Here is a 22,613-nt window from a genome sequence, read left to right on the forward strand (position 1 = left end):
CACAGTGTGCCACCCAAAAAAAGCCCCTAAGGCAACACAGTATACCCATTACATAGGTGATTCAATAGTAAGGCACACTGATGTCCCACTCACCAGGATGAACATGGAGAATGTTACAGTTAGCTGCCTATCAGGTGCCAGGATCCACCACATAACACACATGCTCAGGTCACTCCACAGCAGGTACAAATATGACTCTGTCATTGTCCATGTTGGTGTGAACAACCTCTCTGGACTACATGAAGAGAGACATGGCGGAGCATGTAGCTCAGGCAGGCATAACCCTAGCCCTGAGCAGCATCCTGCCATCACCCAGAATGATACCACAGTACAAGCAGAACATGACTGACTTCAACAATTGGCTAAATTGCTGGTGTCATTTGAAGGGGATCCAGTAGTGGTCTGCCTGGGATGACATGATTGACAGACCTCGATGCTTCATCAGAGATGGCCTGCATCTGTCACCCCTTGGATTCCGGATACTGGCTAAGGTGCTTGCCACCCCTATAGTGCCTTTTTTAGGCAATGTCTTGATGTCAGAAGTACCACTGTAACTGCTACAACCAAACGGAATCTGAGGGTTATGCTACTCAATGCTAGAAGTTTGGATCTCAAAATGCACTCACTTGAAACCCTCCTTAAAATGGAGAACATCGATGTCTGCGCAGTAACTGAAACCTGGTTCAAGGCTCCAGAGAGCACCCCCGTGCTACCAGGCTACAATTCATACCACACCTTTAGGCCCCAAAACCTGGACCGAAGCACCAAAGGCAGACGTGTCTCCATATTCATAAAGGACATACACACCTCCAGACTAATAGCCCAACACAACACTTCGGGGATACTCCAGGTACAATTAACACTAGGCAAGACAGCAATCCAGGTGGGTGCCTGCTATAGATCCTCCACCATGTTGCAAGACTCCCACTCCACATTCCTAAACATCCTGGAAAATACCAAAGTGTAACCCAACACCCTAATACTGGGGGACTTTAATTACCCCTACATAAACTGGGAAAATTACTCAAGTACTAATTCACTCACTCAACGATTCCTGGATTTCATAAATTCCAATGCCCTGGACCAACTTGTTCTTACCCCCACTAGGGGTAACAACATCCTCGATCTGGTCATAACAAACATGAGCAACTGCTGCTCTACACCTGAAATTAACTCCTCCCTGGTCAGATCTGACCACAAGCTAATCAACATGGATATGGATATCCACATCCCCCCCTCCCACCATAAAGGAAACCAGTGTAAAAATTTCTCCACAGTAAACTTTGGGCTCCTAAAAATTGAGGTGGCAAACTTTACGATGCCCATGCAGTTGGAAAATAGCTGCTCGACTGCTGAATCACACACCATTGCGCTGTATCAACACATTCACAAGTGCATGGATAGAGCCATCCCAAACAGAACCAAGATGCTTACCTCCAAAAATAGGAAGCCAATCTGGTGGTCTCCTACCATAAACAAACTATATAACAAAAGGAAGAAACTGTTGCAGAAAAGGGTAAAGTCCCAAGACTGGAAAAAATCCCTAGCTAGCCTTCGCAAAAAAATTGAGATACCTCATCAAATCCCCTAAAGCTAGCTATGAAAACAAAATAGCAGCAAATACTAAAGACAACCACAAGGCCTTCTATAGTTATGTCAAGACTCTTCAGGGCAACACTCAGGCCTGCTCTGAGCTACAGCACAAATGACAACACATATACCAAGCCAGCTGACATTGCCAATATATTGGCTGATAGGTTCAGTGCAAACCTTACCCCCCCCTTTCACCCCCCAAAGGGCTGACCGCAATTCCTGAGGAGTGTAAAGTTTCTAAAATTACTGCTGCTCAGGTTAAAACCGCACTGTCTAAAGCCAAGAACACAGCTTCCATGGGACCCGATAATATCACTGGATGCATCCTACATGAGCTACAAAATGAACTAGCACCACACCAGTGTGTCCTATTCAATCACAGCCTCACTTCAGGCTTTGTAACCACTGAATGGCGAACAACCACAGTCATCCCCACTCCACAAAGGGTTTGGACTACAGACCCCAGAAACAACTGCCCCAATAGCCTGATTAGTCTGATATGCAAGGCTATGGAGAGTATCATCGTGGACCTTATAAATAGGGATATAGGAAGCCTCCAAACTCTGGACCTCATGCAGTTCACATCTGTGAAGGGTAGATAATGCCTGCTCAATCTGGTAGACTTCTTTGAGGCCATCACCATAGCTGTGGACAAGGGCAAAGTGGTACACATAGCCTATCTCAATCTTGTCAAGGCCTTTGATACCATTCTCCACTCAGGAATCATTGATAGACTCACTAATCTAGGCATTAACCCCTATGTCATAAGGTGGGTTGCTAACTGGCTCACAGATAGAACTCACACTGTGAAGGCTGCAGGCTCCAAATCTTTCTACTGACCAGTCACGAGTGGTGTCCCACAGGGATCTGTCCTGGGTCCCCTTCTTCTCAGAAGTTCAAGTCAACACAAAAGGAATCTGGGTGACCAAGTTTGCAGATGATTGCAAACTGAGAGCCATTACAGAATCCCCAACTGACGCAGACATCCTACAAAGGGGCCACACTGACACCAATGACTGGTGCCTGAACCACGGTCTTAAACTAAATGCCAAAAAGTGCATCATTATTCCCTTTGATAAAAACTCTGTGCCCATGAACTACCACATCAACAGTGTTCCACTTAACTCCGAAGGTGTAGTAAGAGATCTGGGAACACAGGTTGACAGCAACCTCTCCTTTGACAACCACATCGACACTGTGGTTAGAAAATCCTTTTATGTGGCACATCTCATCACAAAGGGTTTCTCATCTAGGAAGAAAGAGGTCATAGTCACTCTCTACTCGCCCCTCATTAGACCTATTATAGAATACAATGCCCCTGTTGGCATGTACCTCGCTAGACACCTGCAACAGCTGGAAAGGCCACAAAAATACCTCACCAATAGGATTCCAGGCCTTAAACACATGCTCTATATGGACAGACTCAAAAAACTCCAGCTATACTCAGTCTCATATCACCTCCTTAGAGGCAATCTCTGCTTAACCTACAAAGCCATGTCTGACCCAGAGCTGCTAGACATGCTACATCTAAAAAAAAATAATCCCGCCATGCCACACGCTCCAGGGACCTCAATCTTGTTATCACATTAAACAGAACATGCTGGAGGGATAGGTTCCTTACCCAGAGACTGCCCATGTTCTGGAACAGACTCCCCATCCACATCAAGCAGAGCTCCTCTCTGGCCCTCTTCAAAAGAAATCCTGACGAGTGGATGGGAAATAGAAAATTCACCCCGGAGATCACCTCAGCTGTCCTGCTAGATGGAGGCAATGGGAACTAACGTCTGTTGACATGACACTAGGGATTCTTATTGGCTTGGCTTACACAGGCCCCAGGGCCATTAGCCTAGTACACACCTATGAAAGCCTAGTATTGTCCCATATGCTGACAGCATTAACATCAAATTCCACATTACCAATATGCATATCTCTCACCCTTCTCTCAATCTACTCATATACCAATTCTCAACACACTTCTATTACACTTCCTTCTGTATCTTCCTGCCCTACAATAATCCCTAACTAAGCATCTACTAAACAAATACCTAGGCCATGTACAGTTTAAACTCTGCAATTATTGTAATTTGTCTACTGACTTTTTTTTTATCAACATTCAAAACCTCAGACTATTGTTCATATTATATTATGAATGTTTTCTATTTACAAAAATGCATGTTGCTGTACATATCTGAATATGTTTTTTTCTGTACATATCATTAATGCTATATACTTTATTACTGTTATTACCTGTATAAATACTAATGTGTTATTTGGAGCTTTTCTCCTCGGGCCACTGCTGAAAAAGGGCTCTCAAGCTCAGACGGACAAACCCTATCAGCAAATGTAAAATAAAATACCTAAAAGAAAATCAACTAGATAAAATGAAAAGAAAAAACAGACTGGGAAGAATCTTGCAGCTGTTCAGCAAAAAGTTCAGTTTGCAACTTTGGAACAAGAAATGGATTCCAGTAATTTAGAGGAAAAAATAAATCAAATGTACTTAAAATTGATTAAAATAAATGAAACAGTGAATGAGTACATCAGTTCAAACAACAAGAGGCTGGAAAAACTGGAAGAAGCTTTGAACCACTATTCATATGAACTGGTAAAACTGTAAAAATCAGAGGTCAAAAATGAAGAAAAGGCTGGCTGAGTATGAGACTGTTCAAGAAGAGTGGACTCAAAAAAATGGTAGAGTTAGAGGACAGAGCACATGGAAAGAACTTGATATTTTATGCTGTACTGAAGAAAAAGGAAAGAACAGACTGTATTAACATTATGAGAACATAAAAAAAAAAAAAAAAAAAACAACTGGACTGATATTACACACAAGGATTTGTTAACTGAAAGGGCATGTTGTGTGCATGTCCCAAACCTGGCCATCAGAAAGCCGCCAAGACCTGTATTGGTAGCGATGCACTCTTACAAGCAAGAAAGAGTTGACCCTGATAAAAGTGGGGCAGAAGATCAAAATATTAAAAATTGGATACAGTACAGTGTTTGTGGAAAATGATTACTCACTGTTCAGCAGGGAGAAGAAAAACAAGTGAATCCCATCAATCAGGGAATGTCAAAAGGCAGGAATGAGATTCAAGCTGCTGTACCCAACTGTCTTCAGAATATTTTTCTTGGAGGATCAAAGACATTTATTTTAAATAAGAAACATCTTTATTAAATTATCACTTATGACATAGGCAAACATACATTCATCTAAAAGAAAACAAACCATATTGACAATCTGTAGTGATGTATAATGTTTGCAAATAAAATTATCTACCCAATCACTAACGGTCAAACAATATATAGCTCATTCAAATCCTGCCTTCTTTTAAACTTCATTCCTCCCCTGACTTCCATTTTCTAGTAACTGCTTTTTTGGCAGCCACCATAATTAGATTCAACAAGCCCTTACTATATCGAGGCACTTCCGATTCTGTATCATAACTCAGAAAAATCATTTCCCTAGATACACTACTTTGCTCACCCAGTATCGCTGATACAGTAGTCTGCAGGGAATCTCTAAAGTCTGCCAACTCATTACACTCTCAGAAAATATGTTCTCAATTACCTTTTTCTTCCCCATCACACCTCCAACATTTGCTGTCTACCTGAAGAAAAATCCTCTGGAGTCTACTTGGGGTATAAAAATATCTGTACACATTTCCAAGCAAAAATCCTAAATCTTCTAGATTTTGTTACATATTTGGGACACATACATACATATATCTCCCCTTGTTTCTTTGTGAATTGCTTGTCCAATCGCTCTTCCCAATCCCTTCTAACCTTCTCTGATTGATTCTTATAGTTATTATACAATATTTTACATGCTCTACTAAATTATTTCTTTTTTAACAGCAGCTTCTGTTCTACATTCTACTAAAAACTCTGCCAGTGCTGGTCTTTCATTTAGGACCCTTCCCATTTTCTCTTTGTTAAAAAGTTGGTCCCCAACCCCCAACTTTCTCTCTTTGCCTATATTCTGATATTAATCCTTGATAGGGAAGGAAATCTCTGATATCAGTCCTTGATAGGGAAGAAAATCTCTAACCTGCAGTCCAAATAAATTCTTGGTGCCTTCCGATTCCATTACCTTCCCCCTCTAGTTATTTGCTCCCAATACCTTCTTTCCTTTGCCAGTTTTCTCCAATAAACTCCAGCCCCTCTTGCCTATTGTCTTTATCCCTAATTGTGGTCATCCCTATCTGCAGAATCTCCTTTCTCCATTCCCATTTTGGCGTAGTTCTTAGAATACTTTCTTCTACTTAAATATTCTGTATGATTATTGTTATTCTCCTTAAATATCTGCATCCAAAATCCTAGTCTCTCCTTGTTTCTCAAGCTTCCCCATTTCAGCATTACCCCTTTCCACTTTGAATTATTGGTTTCTTCTTGCTATGTATAGGAGCCTTAACTGTAGTTCATAAATACCTCTTCAAAACAGGAAATCGCAATCTGCCTCTATGTATTGGAAAAATCTGTTTATCCCACTTGACTCTTGCCTTCTTCCCATCCCAGATAAAATCCTTTAGCTCTTTATTAATTGCTGTCCATAACTACTCCTCTGGTTGATAAAATATGCCTAACCTGTGTATAAGACTACAGGGACTAAAACATTTTAACTGCTTGTATCTTTACTATCCATATCCATATAACAAAGCTTCCAGTTTCTCAGTTTTTGTATTATCTTTTAAGTCTCTTCCCACATATCCTTAGCTGTCACACTGGAATCATTTTTAATCCATACCCTTAGGTACTTCATTTTATCATGTCCCCATAAATACGGATATTGCTGAACCAATTTGTGTGTGGGCACATAATTTACAGCTCTTGCCTTTGTTTTAGCGTCATTAATTTTGTATCCTGAAAAGATTTGAACCTGTTGCAAAATGTTCCACAAGACTGAAATGTCCTTTTCTAGTTTTATCAGGTATAAAATAATATTATCTGCAAATAGAGCCAGCTGTTCTTGACTGCCATGCCAATTATATCCTTGAATTTCTGAATCCCTTATTTTCTTTGCAATGGTCTAAACATAATGTAAACAACAAAGGAAAAGAGCCCTGCCTGGTTCCTCTGCTCAAGCAGAAATCATCAGAGAGGAACCCACCCACTTTAATTTTCACCTCCGATCTGTCTAGCTACTGGCAATGGAAAAGGATTACGCTGGCATGTTTTTGTATTCCACCTAAAACTGCTATTATGGAGCTTAAGAAAATTTTGGGACAAATAATCAGCTTTCAGCAGGGAATATTACTTATTGGTTGGGACTGATACTGGATTTGCAACGGTGAGGATGCATCTTGGAGACACAGAAGGGAAAATATAACAAAAGAGGGTAGATTTTTGAAGAAATTTATGAAAATATTTGGTACGAATGATGTCACCTCAGCAGTAGGAGCCCAGAGAGAATTTATATATTATTCCCCAAGATAAAATAACTGGGCTAGACTAGATGGAAATTGTATTTCACAAGAACATGTGGATTTAATTGAAAGCTTCAGCACACATCTAATAACTATTTCAGATCATGTGCCAATAAAAATTAAAATAAAACTGCAGGGTAATGGAAGTAAAAATGAGACATTGCCACTTCCCCAACTACCTGTTAAAGAAAGACAAATTTAAGGAGTGGAAAGTGGAAATAATTCTTGAGTTATTAGAGAAGTTAGACATTTATGCAGAAGTTATATCTAGTGGGTGGGATAAAATAAAAGTTGAGTTTAAAAACAGGGTAGAAATAAAAAGAAAAATATATGGCTAAGAAATAACAGGAGTTACACAGAGGGGTTGACAAAGGTTAAAGCACTGCAGAGTAAGAGAAATCTCACATAACAAGAATAGGTACAACTGTAGAGGGCTAAAGAGCAAAATCTGGATAATAAGTATGAATTTAGAATGACTGCTGTTAAGCAACTTTTTTTTTTTGATAACTCCAGTACACAAAAACTTTCAGCACAACTTCTTAGGCAACAGAAAGTAGAAAGAGTTGTTGTCAAACTTGAGGAGCTGATAAGAAAAATAACCAGAGATCCTGTAGAGGTTTGAGATATTTTTCAGAAATTTCATGAACATTTGTATAAAGCAGAGAAATGTGGAAATCACCAAAGAGCTCAAATGGAAATATTTCTGGAAGACTTAAGTATGCCAGGGTTAGAGGTAAATGAGCCTCAACAATTAATTTGCACAGATGTAACCCTCTCTTAGCATAAACAGCAGGATATATGGCAGAATATATCAGTTATATACAATCATACTTAACAGGATATGACCAATAAGTAAAACAGGACCTATACATTCCAGTTCCTGCAACACACAAAGCATTCCCAAGTGACGCTTAAACTCACAGGTTTCAGCACATTGCAAGTGTCAGATCTTGTAAGAACCCCAATCTATGTGCAGATCCACTCCAGAAAGAATTCACCTGTCATGAGATAAACCCACAAACTCAGCCCTTTTCTTCAAAACAGTTTCATGTAGGTCAACAAACAACACAAACCCAAAGTACAAGAGAAAAGCAGTAATCAAAAAGTGCAGTCACTACTCCTCACTTTTCTCAAGTGTAGAATTGGTTAATAAAGAAACTGGTACATTTGCTTTAGTATCTACTTGCTTGTTAGCACATTCCATACCATAATGACCATAGCTTTGCCTGTTTCCATCATCCCCTTTTCAAAGCAATTACTGCAGTCAAAACATTAGTGATCTTACTTAGAGTAAATGTCTTGGAATTGCATTTTTATCTCATAGTTCATATGACCAAGGATGTGCTATGAGGCTCATTCAACATTGTGCACTTGTATGCATGTCCTTGGGCAGGGTCACTGACCCTTGCAGTACCTTGGGTAAAAGTATCATTTCAGTATGGCCTACAGAGGTGCTAAAATGCAAAAATTTAAACATATATGTATACTGTGTTGCTACCACACTATTTACATGCCATACTTCACACCTCACAGTATCCTGCCAAACCATGTGTGTTTGTGCTACAGTACAATGGTAGCATTACATCTTATTACCTATCTGCTCAAAATTGTACATCACTTATTGACAGCAGCAAAACATGAGGACATGAGACAGCTACCACATTCCTCTGGATATGATAAATGGCTACAGTTTCAGTGGGCACTGGGGATGGCAGAGCTCATAAATGATGCTCCAAAGAAAGCAAAATATTTTGGTTTCTTATGTACACTTGCTGGGGGACCCTATGAGGGTCCCAAGTATAAAATGAATGCCTGGCACAATCATGACAGGCTGGTAACTGCTGCTTTAAGCAACAGCAACACTGGTGAGCACACCAGGTACCACAGTAGTGGCATCAAGAGGTGCCATTTTAGCTTTCTATGCCAAATGGAAAAAGAAATCAGAGATAGCAATCCATAGATGTACAGTACATATATGCATAAACAGTCATTGCACTGTATTTTAAATGCTAGTCATTTAATTCACAATGCTTGTCTTTTTTGTCTTTTTCTTCAGCTCCAGAGCAGATAGAGGAAAGCCTGCTCATCTTTCACAAGCGGATGGAGTGCCTCTCCAGATGCAGCAATGAGTACAAATACTGTCTTACTATTAGAAAGGTTCTATACATCATAGCAGTCGGATATTCATCAAGCATGGAAGAAGTGATACCAATACATATGAATTGACACACCCTCTGTATATGCTGGCATATTGTCCAATATGCACATGAGACAAGTATGGGAGATCCATACATTTACCATTTGCCCACAGATCATGCCCACTGCCACATAGTGCTAGATATGCAGAGCTGTTGGCCCAATACCACACTTTCAGCATTACCACACACCAGGTGTTCCCACAGAACTAAAATTATATACAGTACCTACTAGGTATACAAACTAGGTGAAAAGTGGACAATAATAAAAATCTGCAAACCCTTAGATATATTTAAATATACAAAATCCCATGATCCAATAAGACTGTAGATCTGCTTGGTTTAACCACTGTACCTGTTGGCACAAGGATACATGCATGACATCATTCATGTCGGAAGGCTCTGCAAACATTCCATTTGACTCAACATGATAAACTTGATCTGGACATTTGAAGGCACTGCAAAAGAAAATATATGGATATTACAAACTGGTATTGCTAAAGGAGGCAATTCTTAGTACACAAGCCAGATGCTACTAAACTCCATTATTTTATAGCTCATCCAGCCCCCAAAAAAGAAAGTTAATACATGGCAGCTGTTAAATATGTGCCAGACAAATACAATATTTACATGCATGCACATTCACTGGCAGGGCAAGCGGGTATAAATGAGTAGGCAACAATTAAAGTAGCCATGAAGCACAGCTCTGGGCTCCAGTGTATTTGTTAATCTTATAATGATAAGCAGAGAAAGGGCAAATACAAAACAAATGGTGGAAATGCCAGATCATGTGCTCGACAGCCATATCTACTACAAAAACAGTAAAATTCTTTAAAAAAAGGATAAAAAACATTGTAGTGCAGCAAGTGAGAAGAAACATCATACTGACCAAGATAGAAGATAGACCAAAATGATTGCTTGAGTAAAATATTCAACAAAACAGTATTAAAGTGACTGTACACTTATTTATCTATGTATTTAATGTATTTGCCATTTGTTAACCAGGTAAGTAGACTGGTCAAAGGTGTAGTTTTAGCCATGATGCTAGTCATAGGCAGTTTGCAAGATGATCACAGATATAACAATAAATTACAATAATAAGCATGGACACAGGAGTGGCCCTAGGTCAACTGATACCCTAGGCAAAAGGACTCCATGGTGCCCCCCAACTCATTACCTGGTGCCCCCATCCTGGTCTACCTACACCAAATAAATACTGGAAAAGTGCCCCTGCTAGACCAGCACCCTAGGCAGCCGCCTAGTTGGCCTATGCCTAAGGCCGGCCATGCATGGACATTATAACAAATGAATGAACACGGGTTTATAGTAAACTATATTTTCTAACATTTTAACTCATACTAATTAATGTACAGTCTCACAGGACCATAAGGACTGCAAGGCAAGTCTGAAGACCATGTCCTGTCAAAATACCACACTCAAGATGTGCCCCCCCCTCCCTTCCAGGATGGCAAGACACGTCAAGTTGGGAATGAACTTGTGGATATCCATCCAATCCTAAAGATTGCCCTTGAAAGAGGTAAATGTGTCACTCTTCCTTACATGCAAGATCAATTTATTCCAGAAATGGAACAACCAGTACGTGTTGGTGGAGGTTTAGTTCCTTAGCTCAGTAAGAGATCCATTATGGAGGGGTCAATGACAACTTGGAATGCCAGGCACAGATCTCTACACAGGGACAGGTCTTCTAGTTGGTCTTGAGAGTTAATGGTTTTTAGTCCAGCAATCTTTTTCATCAGGGACCTTTGGGGTTTTTATAACAGTCTGATATGTTTTGCCAAGTACATACTAACAGAGACACTATATGCAATAATTAGCCTTAATAGGGCAGAGCACAGAGGGACAACAACATCCTTTAACCTAGATAGGATACTGTTGGATATCAGCTGTGCTCAACATTAGGACTTCCTAACCACTATTGCAACATGGCAGTCAGTGGTGATGGAACTGTCTACTTAGGTGTGAAGATTCCTAAATACCTTGTCAGGGTGGAGTGGGATATTGGCTAAGCTGCAAGCTGGGGATGACAGCAGTTTCCTAAAGGCAACAATGCTGCACATTTTTGTGTTTAGTTTGAGCCCTTTCTCAGTAGACCATTTAGTTGGTGAGAACTTGTTTTTTCTTGAAGCATTTCTGTAAGAGCGGAGAAATGAAAAAATAATATCCAGCTGTAGACGTTAGGTTAACATGTACATATTATTAACTCCATCTACCCAGAATTGCATAATTGTTTTATTTACAGTTTTTTCAACAGTATGTTCTTTTATGTAACAACATGAGGCAAATAAGATGTCTGTATGGCTCACCCAGGTGAAATTCACATACCAATATGAGTGATGACTACCAAGTCACAACATAACAGATATGCTAAGTGCAATGGGCTGGAGTTAGTATATTTATTCATTTCAATATTACATGTGCATTTGTAATCCCTTACGTGTGCTTTAAGTTTTCCTCTGAATGTTGCGTATCTGGTTTAATTTCTAAATTTCTCTGTAAGAATGCTACAGAAAGAGAGTAATTTTGCAAAAAGCTCTTTCTCCAAATTTGGGTTTAATCGAGCTCTGTGAAAGGTTACAACCTGTTTACCAGTATTATGCAGCAAATAAGACACAGACCTTTGATTTACTAAAACCAAAAACATGTACTCACCAGTGGAAAAAATGTACTGAAGTTAATATCAATAAATTCCTTCTACTGGTGGTTATGCCTTTTTGGTTTTAGTTGTCACGGTTTGGCACATTGCAGCAGATTTGCCTTAATTTTGGTTTCAGACATTTGGTTTACCTTATCTGTACATTAAGGGTTGTAATTAGAGTTTAATGATTTAAATATAAAGGAGCTTAGCACTAAAGAGGCATTAGATGTTACAGGCAACCAGTATGACTTGCTTAAAGTAGAGCAGCACTGTTCTCCTAAATACGGTGAGGTCACATTTAATTTGATGTTGTCTGTAAATAAAATATTTTTTATACAGAGAGAAATTAAGGGTTATTATAGACAGGCAATACTCTAGGGATAAGCACAGCAAAAATATATCTACAACCATTGTAAGAAATAACTAATGCAGTATGATTTTGTGTCACAAAAAATGACTTTTAAGAGAACATACTGTACAACTTTGGATAACATTGTGATGAAATGTTTTCAAGACCATGACTGAAAAGGTAGACCTACCACATAAATGTAATATTAACATAATTTATATACAGAGAGTTTATAAATTACAGAAAACTGCTTTTACTAAAGTTTATTAAGGGTCAGATACTGTAAAAGGCTCTATCCGTGGGATTTCCAAAAGCATTACTTTAACAATTGTGTTACCCCACTGTAATGCTCTTCTACAAAGCAGCCTTACCCAATGAATATTAAGATTCTTAAAATAAAGGCTTTCAGAATCCCATCCTACATGTATCAAGAGAGAGGTAAATTAAACTTTGATGGAATTTATTAGCAGTCAAATACTTCAACAATTAACACAGTGAATTGTCGAGAATAAATATATATTGAGTATTACAGTGAGCAGCATGCAGTGACGTGTGTATTACAAACATATGTTTATCAAAAGCACTTTAAAAGTCAAAATTCTATAATATTCAATAAACAGTGACGTTACAAGTAAGGTAAGGTAAGGTAAAATGTAAAACAGAATAAGACTGATTTTCATACAACAGTACAAGGAAGCAAACCAATGGCAATATGCAGTACAGCCAGCACTATAAACAGCCAGGTGAAGAATTGATTAAATGAGTGTACTGATGTGAACTAAAAGATGGCGTGAAAGCAAAATGCAACAATATTATACATCACTTTCTGTTTTAAAACTATTTTATCTAAAGTCTGGTTTGTTAAATATCATTTTAAGTGGAGAATAAAACTACAATCTATAAGAAAAAGCAGTCAGAATCGAACTTTGTCAAGAAACATGTGAAGCTTTTTTGTAGCTTCTTAAATTAAGTTGAGCAGTTGATGTTTTCAATTAAAAACAGACTGTTGGTTTCATAAAGCTAAAACTAAGTAACTTTTGAATGCTAACAACTTTGTGTAAAAAGTACTTCAATTTGTTTGTATCTACTGTAAGGCATATAAAGGAGTAATTAGAGTTTTAACTTATGAACAGACTCTACAAAAATGTGTGTTGAGTAAAACAATTTCAAAGCAAAAACTGTGTAAACTAATGAAAACAAAGAGTGATTGAGAAAATCATGGACTATAAGGGTTGAGAGTTAAAAATGTACTCTGAACGCCATGAGCTGTTACAAGAAATATAATTATCCTGTGTGGTTTTATGATTGAGTGCATAGAAGCAGTCGAGTCTTTAAGCCTAATCAGTAAAATGGCTGAACATGGGCAAAATTTTAGAATGACTGAGCAAAATGGGTGTGTTTCACAGTACCATGGAAATTGGACAACATATACTGAACAGCAGAGCTTCACAAACCTCAAATATGCCTGATATTGCCGCATATATTTTTGCCCTGTCCCTTGTAAAATTCTTGATTTACTGGTAAATCACTAAGGATTACAGGCAGTTAATAATTAATTTCATATTTCTTACTCTTAAAATGCACAACAAAGCAAAATCTACTGTTCTATTAACTTTCTGAGTGAATTATTATAATATTTAAAAATTATCACAGATTTGGGGTCTTTTTCCCTTATTTTTAGCTTTGTTCCAGTTACAGTTCAGATGATTAAAAAGGGTCCCAGTGGTAATCAAATATAATGAGTTTTAAAATTTATTACTGTGCAGTCTTGGTAGTATCCAAGAAACTATATGAGAAACCATTTGTAAAACATCTTGATACTTTACAGAAGCCACTCACAGGGGTAAAGTGTCTCAAAACTCAAAACAGCAAACAGTATTCCAATAAATCCAAATGAGAACACTCCATGGCAAATAAAAGCAACCGTTTAATCAAATGCAAAATAACAATGATCAGTACACCGTTAGAACAGTAAGCGCTTTCACATTTATAGCGAGACATGTTCTAACCTTTGGTACTAAACATAGTTTTAAATTCACAGTAGCAGAGATAGTAGAGAGGAATAGTAGACTAGGAAATTATAGAAAATACACCGAACAGAGAGAAGCTAGGTGGATTATGAAGTTACAAGCAGATAAATTAATGGGCCTGAATGACAGAGTTTCCCTTAAGCCGTTTTTAGAAGCTAGGGACTTTCAACACTAGACCCAAGGCTGCTACAATAATGAATAACTTCATTTTTCATTATTTTTTCATCATTTTGTAGTCTCTTTTTATTTTTCAGTCTGTTTTATTAAATGAATGTAAATAAGCATATTAAATAGTTTAATGTGTTTGTATATTTTGTATTTCATATTATATACATTTTAGAATATAGTAGTTAGACATTCTTCAGTTATTTCTATGTATTTAAAATTGATTAGTATTTGTATATACACATTTTATATTCTATATTCCATTTTTTATAGAGTATAGAAACATTGTATTTTTCTGTATTAGTAAATAATGAGTTTTGAATTTTTATAGAAGTTGTTTTTAAATAATTCACTTTTATATATATTATATACTACTAGAGTTTTAAGCACTAGCACTTTATGAGACAATTAATTCTTAAGTGAAAATAGATGTTGATTGGATAGATTTTTAATGAGTTCAGTTTTAATTACTAGAGCTTGATACTTAGTCAACAGTCTGAAGAAGCATTTGCCATAAATGTGAAAGCGTTTACTGTTCTAACGGTGTACCGATCGTTGTTATTTTGCATTTGATTAAACGGTTGCTTTTATTTGCCGTGAAGTGCTCTCATTTGGATTTATTGGAATACTTTACAGAAGCATTTGAATTCCAAACTCTTTATAACAGTTGCAAGTTTCAAAAGAGAAATTAACTTGTGCATAAAACAACTTTGCAGTATATGTTAGGATCTGTAAAGACTTGGTAAAAACTCTAATAAAATTGTAATTTTGCTTGACTAACGGACAAGCTAAGAAACAGATTTGTTTGAAGCACATGATGCAGCAACATTCAAAACAGTCTATTTTTAAAATATTACAGAAGTTCATTGGTCCATACTAGGCTATTGATCCACGAGGATCTTTAGAAGCCTAACTATACATTTACATGAACTTTTAGCCTTGATATTTTAAGTATGAGTGACCCATATATGAGCAGAATATTTACATGTTATCTCTAACCATGACAGAAAAGGATGCTAAACCAGGAATGAATTTGCAGTTATCCATTAATTCGTCCAGATTATGTCTGAATAGTTTAAAAGCAGTACCTTGTTCTACGTGGAAACGAAGATGATTCCAAAGATGTGGCATTCTCTGCAATACATATCCATCTCTCCAACATGTTGTTGCAAAAGATAATTAGACCTTGAGTGGTTGTTCATGCCCCCACTGGACTTGCAAATGTGCAGTAGGTCTGAAATTACAGGGTCTGTTAACATTCTGTATGTGAGGTACAGATTGCCCCTCAGTAAAATGAAGTTATGTCTTACCATAATGTTCCATCTGTGTTGTTCATCTTCATTCATTCTGTGAAGATAGGCAAAGGCTGCCAGCCTAGCTAGATAGAATCCTGTAGATAATTCTGTCATTTGTAAATATTAATGTAAGCCACAGGCTTGTTCTCTTAAATATGAAAAGACTGCATTGGATATTGAGCTACAAAAATGTAACAGTGCACTCTGTTGTAAGAAAGCTAAGTCAAGCATTTTATGACTGTTGTTGATGTCAAAATGCGGAGCTGATATGTCTAGAGGGAGGCATCCTGCCTATTGTTTTAAGACCAGAGTTAATGGCTAGAATTTGCAAATATAAATGTCCTTTATTGCTCTGGTTTCTGACCAGGTGTAAATAATGTAAATGTAGTTTCTGTTAGCCTGGGAACACCAGAGAAGTGTGAATAATGATGTCGTGTGAAGCAGCTCTGTGTTATCAATTTAAAGAGAGAGAATCAGAGAGCTCAGAGCATTTTGTCTTGAAAACATCCATCATCACCAGCACTGCCTGTTTCTATATGCAAGTTTATTTAGAACTGTGTTTTCTCTTAGATATAGCTAGGAAATAGGAAGATTAGACTAGTGTGTTTTTCTGTGATGTCAGAACTTTTGTACGGTATTATTTTAAGTGTTTCTCTGCGATCTCTAAACTCTTGACTAGCACTGTGTAGTAAGAAGTATTCTCTTGTGTTTTTATTATTTATTATTAAATATTTTTTAAACCTTTGAACTGTGGCTGTTTTGTGTAGAGATAATTTAAGTTCTAAGAGTACACTGTATGTATGTATATAGTGGTACTGTAACAAGTCACTCTAATAAGCCTTGACTATTCATTCACACTTACCATTTGGATAATAATATTGCACAGTAATGATTAGACACCCTTTCAGAAGGGCCTTTGAGTAGCTGATATTAGTGGATGATGGCTGATGGTGCTACCTTTTAGACTGGGCAGAAAAGGGGCACAGGTGGATAACCTGTGCCAGCCTTCCCCAGGAGTGTCTGTGTGGTTGTATATAACTCGTATCTCAAAGTGTGTGTGTGTCAGCTACTTGGGCAGGGACATGAAGCACTGGTTGGACAGAGAGGGTGCAGGAGGTTTTAACTTGCCCACCAGACTGAGATCTGGACCCTATAGCTGTGCCAATGGGGAGTCTTATTGGGGACCTGGAGAGAAAGGGAGTAACCAGCCCCAGACTGACTGTGATCTCTGTGTGCTCTTAAGGGAAATTGTACTTTACTGTGTGTATATTTATTATCCTTTCTCTATATGGCTGCCCCTCACAGGTGTTAGTGGTGAGGATTGAAGCTCCTTGATTGCTGGCCCAGTGCACGGGCGTCACACATTCATTACTGATGGGAGTCAGTTCCATCCTCGGAACAGAGTCAGCTTTATACCAAGCTCGTGCCAGCCAAAAACCTCTCGAGCTAAGCTTTACCCATAGTGCCCTTCTCCCAGTTACCTCAGATCGAGTTTGACCATGACAAGAAAAGCAGAGGCTATATCTGAGCAGATTCCCTAGAGTGACATTGGACCCAGACAATCCCTCAGGAGCCTCTAGGAAGGGGAAGGAGGGTAGAACGTAATAAATGAATGAAGAAGTAGGAAAGAAGGATTTGTCTGAAGTGATGCTCTGTCCTTATGAAAGATTATATAAGAACGTTTAATACATAGGACATGAAGCTCAGAAATACATGTCACTGAGGTAATGGCCACGAGGAATAAGGGCTTCCAGGATAAGAATTTGATATTGCAGGTAGCAGCAAGTTCAAAGGGGGGTTGCGTTAAAGCTTGAAGAACTAATGTGAGACTCCGTGGTTCAGTGGGCTCCTTAATGGATGGTCTAATATGAGCTATCCCTTTTAGGAAGGTTTTTCAAAGATGATGGGAGATTAAAAAAGAGTCATTGAAACCATTATGAAAAATGGAGATGGCAGCTAAATGGACATGGTTAAAGTTGCAGCTCCTGCTTTGAAGAAATTTGACAAATAATCTAAAACTGTATTCACTGGAGCTGAATAAGGGTCAAGTTTTCTTTGCTTGCACCATATTAAGAATCTTTTCCACTCACTGTGGTAAATTTTCCTGGTGGATAGCTTATGCAAAGCCAGTATAATGTCATGGACTGGGGAAGAAAGACTGTTCTGCCTGGCAATTACTGAAATGGAGAAACCAAGCTGTCAATTTAAGATTGGGCATATTTGGATGAATGAACCCTTGGGGGGTGAGAAATCAGATCTGGAGTTGGATCCAGGATCCATGGTTTGTCTAGCAGGTGAGGCCAAAGAAAGGAGGAACCATACTTGGCGGTGCCAATAGGGTGCAATGAGGATCACTTTGCTTTTCAACTGGAGGGCTTTCTTCAGAAATGTTGGGTTTAGAGGAAGAAGGGAGTAAGCGTCCAGAAGTCCCGTTGGCCAATCATGAATCAGAGCATTCATTGGGGACTCCCCTTGCAGGAGGATCAAGGCAAAATAGTTGCTGCACTTGTGGTTTGTTGGGGAGGCAAAAAGATCGCAGCAAGGTTGGCCCCAATGGCTGAAGAGTCTCACTGTAATAGTTAGGCTGAGGGATCACTCATGAGGCAGAAGGATAAATCTGCTCAGTTTGTCTTCAATCACTTTGGAATCCCCGGAAATGTGCATTGTGATCAGACAGCAGTTGTAAGCCATCACCCATTGCCACACTCTCATGGCCTCTAAACACAACGCGTAGGACTTAGTTCCCCTTTGTTTGTTGATATACCAGACAACTGCCATGTTGTCTGATTGAATGGCAATTGTTCCAGATGATAGGATAGGGTGAAATGCCTGCAATGCTAGAAGCACTGCCCTCAATTGTAGTACACTGATATGCAGATTGGACTCTATGGACGACCATGTGCCTTGGACAGTCATACCCTGAAAATGCCCCCACCCTATCAGGGAAGTGTCTGTGGTCACAGTGGCCTATCACATAGCTTTTATTTATAATTTATTTTACACGCTATTTGGATGACATCTTTTTACTAATAAAAGGGAAACATAAAGAGGCAAAAAATCTCATTGATTATCTAAATGAGACCACAGACTTCTTAGCGTTTACATATAATTTTGACCCAAATGAAATGGCATTCTTAGATGTCCAACTTGCCAAAAATTATGTTGAAAAGTGATACCAAGCAAAAATTTATAGGAAACCATCTTATTCAAACACATTCTTGCACTATACAAGTGCACACCCTTACCACCAAAAAAGATCGGTGGTAAAGGGCCAACAAGTAAGGGCTGCCAGAATGGTGTCTACAGATGAGGACTTCCATAGTGAGTGCCAGTTTTTGAAAAAAATTATTCACAAAAAGAGCATACCTGAGTACTTTGATCGACAAACTAATAGAAGAAGTTGTGGAGAAAGGAATTAATGGCGTGTACATACCCATTCTGAGTATACAACACCCTACTGGGTTGAATGACTATTCTATGAATGATAGTCAGGTTGATAGGGAAAATCAGGTCCAGGACACAATCATTGGTACAGGTGCAAATCAAACTGATTTCACAATGAGCTATATTACAACTTATAACCTTGATTATTGTCACATAAAAAACATACTGATAAAAAATTGGAATATTTTGTTAGAGGACAAACTAATAGTGGGCAAATTGGGTACAGAACCAAGATTCATTACTAGGAAGGGTAGAACACTCAAGAATATATTTGAAGGTGAATTAAACTTTGTGGATTCAGTCTTCAGTGAAGTTGTCAGTTGTTTTTATTTTAAAATGTGCCAGATAGTTCAAGGACCTAATAGCAAAGGTCGATGACCCAACACTTGCTTCCCTAGTCCATCCACCACCCGGGATTCCCTGTTGGGTGGATGGACCATCTGGCTCGCCTCTGCAAGCTCCTTTTTTATGGCAGCCGCCACCACCATAGCGCCCACTGGAAAAGCCTTACACCAGTGTGGCTTCTCTTCCAGGGGTGATGAAATTTTATCTGGTCTCTTTGGGATAGGTTTAATGGTGTCAGGATTCTTTTAAGCTCTCTGCACTATGAGTTGTATCAGTTCATCTGCAGGTGGGGTCACCCAAGTGGTAGAGGTTCGAGCAAGAAAAGCCTGCAGAAAGACGGACTCCTCAGAGGAAGGGTTGGAGGGCTTCCAATCACCCCTCTCTTTTAAGATTTCAAGGATGTCTCCAAAGGAAACATTTTCAGGGCTTGACCATGGGGAACATTCCCCTTCATCATAGTCTGTATCCTCAGTGAGAGACTCCTGGTGGGAGTCAACGTGCTTCCTCTTGCACACTTTCTTCCTAGGTCCTTCTTCACGGGGGTTTCCGCAGAGGACTCAGAAGAAGGGGCACCCTGCAATAGGATCTCCTGAGCCTCTTATGCTCAATGTCCCATAATGGTGGCTTATGCCATTTGTGGATGAGAAGTAAGAGTCATTGGGTAAGTCAAACATCGACTGTTTCCCAGCAGTGGCAAGTGCCCTCTCCATCGCCTGGAATGCAGGCCCACCTGAAAAGGTATGGGAGTCTGGAACCGAGAACAACAACCTCAGAACTGGGGTCACACCCTGCTCCAGTGGACCAGTCTCCAGGGATGGAGTCTCAAGAGAAGCAGGTACCGCGAGAGCCCTTGGAACCAAGGACGGCACTGAAGAAAAAATCAGAACCGCTCCTAGAACCAGGAAAGTTGCAGCCCAACCACGATCCTGAGAAAGCCTTGGTTCCAACTAAACTGAAGACAAGGGGGACAACTCCGAAACTAAGGTGAGATCCTCCAGTGGGACCATAGTCATGGGTACCAAAATAGATGTCAGTTCCAGGGTCTTCGATGCCTGCTCTGAGGTCAAAGGAGGAGAGTAAGCTGGAGTCCTTGGAGATGTACTCCCAAATCCCAATGGGAGGGGGGTTTTGGATGGAGTAGTAATCCCTCTAGCCGTAAGTAACTGATCAACAAGATGCACCACGTCAAGTTCCGAGAGGCTCCTGGTTGATCTAGTGGACATTCCTGAGGGGGAGTTGGGCCACTCTAGGAAGGGGCTAAACTGCTGCCCCAAAAAAGGATCCACCCTCGGAGAATATTGGGTCCGAGGATCCAACAGCACCAAAGTCTCGGTGGAGGCTTGAGTAAGGGGGTCAGTTTTTCTGGGCTAGAAAAGGCTGTAGACGGTGCCGTGGTCAGTGCCAAAGTTAAGTCACTGGACAGCAACAAGGGAGACAAAATTTGGAGGTGCATTGTCTGTGCAGTAGTACTCGGTGCCGAAATGGTAATCAGTACCAATGGCACAACTTTAGTAGGTGGTACCGCAGTAGGTACTGTAACAGTAATTTTCAGTGTAGTAATCACTTTTAAATGTTTAGGGTGGCCACGGTGGTGTAGCGTTTAGTGTTATCGCCTCACAGCAAGAGGTTCTCTGGTTCGATCCTCGGCTGGGGTGCCTGCTGTGCAGTCTGCATGTCCTCCCTGTGGTCACGTGGGTTTCCTCCCACGTCCCAAAAACATGCTGTAGGTGGATTGGACACTCTAAATTGGCCCTAGGTGTGAGTGCGTGTGTGTGCCTTCTGTGGAAGGTTGGGCGCCGGGCTGGCAACTTGACACTGTAAAACTCCACTGCCAATCATGAGCGGACAAGTGATCCGCTGTGGTGACCCCTAACTGGGAAAAAGCCAAAGGAAGAAGAAGTAGTCACTTTTAAATGTTTAGACTTTGGTTCCTCTGACTTTTCACTGGGTGAAGATGGAACAGAGTGTGCTCTCTTTTTATGGGATTTGCTTGGAGGGGTGAACCCTCCGGCGCAGAGATAGCCTCTGAAAAAGGTGTTTTAAGAAGGCCTTTCAGAATTAGTTTATTTTTTCTCTCATTAAGAGTTCTAGAACTGAACTCTCAACAAATATCACAGGGAGGCTGAACAGATAAATAGGGTACATTCAGACAATACACATACAAGATGTGTGTGAATAAGAATTCGGCATTTAACGGCCGCACTGGTTGCACTGTTTGAAACCAGACATTCCCTTCTTTTCGGACATGACTACAGAAAAAAAATAGGACAGAGAAAGTTTTTTTTTTTTTTTTTTTTTTAATAAAGGGACTAAGAAAGGAGGGAGGAAAAATACCAACAATGATAATAGAAAAAATTAACACAATGGTAAGGGAAGGGGATACCAACAATGGTATGAGAAGAAATAACTCAAAAAGATAAGAAGCAGTAAAGGAAGTAAAAAGGGCTTTCCAAGAAAGAGGGAAAAGTAGTGACTAACAAGAAAGTTGAAAGATTTTTCAGAAAGTCAGAAAAATATATTTATTTACCTAGGCTTAGTCAAGAGCTGGCTTGACACAGCTTTTTGGCAAGTGGCAAACAAGATCTGAGGTAACTAGGAGAAGGGCACTATGGGTAAAGCTTAGCTCGAGAGATTTTTGGCTGGCTCAAGCTTGGTATAAGGCTGACTCAGTTCCAAAGATGGAACCGACACCCATCAATATGGAATGAATGAAGATTAACAACATCAGATCCTGTATTATACTGAGAAGAGGGAAAAGGCTTTGAGATGGTCCCACATAGTTTCTATGATTTTAGGCCCTTGATTTTTCTCGGTAGAAAGTGATGACAGAGTTTAAGCAGTGTCAAACATTTGGAAAGACTTATACATACATTATTATACTCAATGATCAAGGTGATAAGTATGAAATACAGTGGAATAACCACACCCATGGACCTGGACACCATGCCCTTAGTATTAAGCTGTGCAATGAAACAACACTTTCTTACATTAGTGGATATGTAGCAATCAAAGGAAAGTTCATAGTCTACATAAGTTCTCAGGTCCTTAACTATTAGACCAGGAGTGTTTTCCATGCAATAGTTACAAGGGACTTCTTGCTTGCCAAAGGACACTATTA

At 39.4% G+C, this 22,613-nt stretch overlaps 1 protein-coding gene across 2 annotated transcripts in view; it reads right to left on the bottom strand.

Moving 5' to 3' along the window:
* Positions 1-22,613, bottom strand: part of LOC122796555 (palmitoyltransferase ZDHHC11-like) — a 1,296,289-nt gene that overhangs the window by 187,146 nt on the left and 1,086,530 nt on the right. For both annotated transcript variants that reach the window (XM_044065129.1, XM_044065131.1), the window contains exon 9: positions 9,567-9,669. In XM_044065129.1, coding sequence (XP_043921064.1) covers positions 9,567-9,669 — 103 coding nt within the window. The remainder of the gene's footprint in view (positions 1-9,566; positions 9,670-22,613) is intronic.

Source organism: Protopterus annectens, chromosome 3.part0, assembly GCF_019279795.1.
Source record: "Protopterus annectens isolate FY-2018-M chromosome 3.part0, PAN1.0, whole genome shotgun sequence".
Classification (NCBI taxonomy): Eukaryota; Metazoa; Chordata; order Ceratodontiformes; family Protopteridae; genus Protopterus; species Protopterus annectens.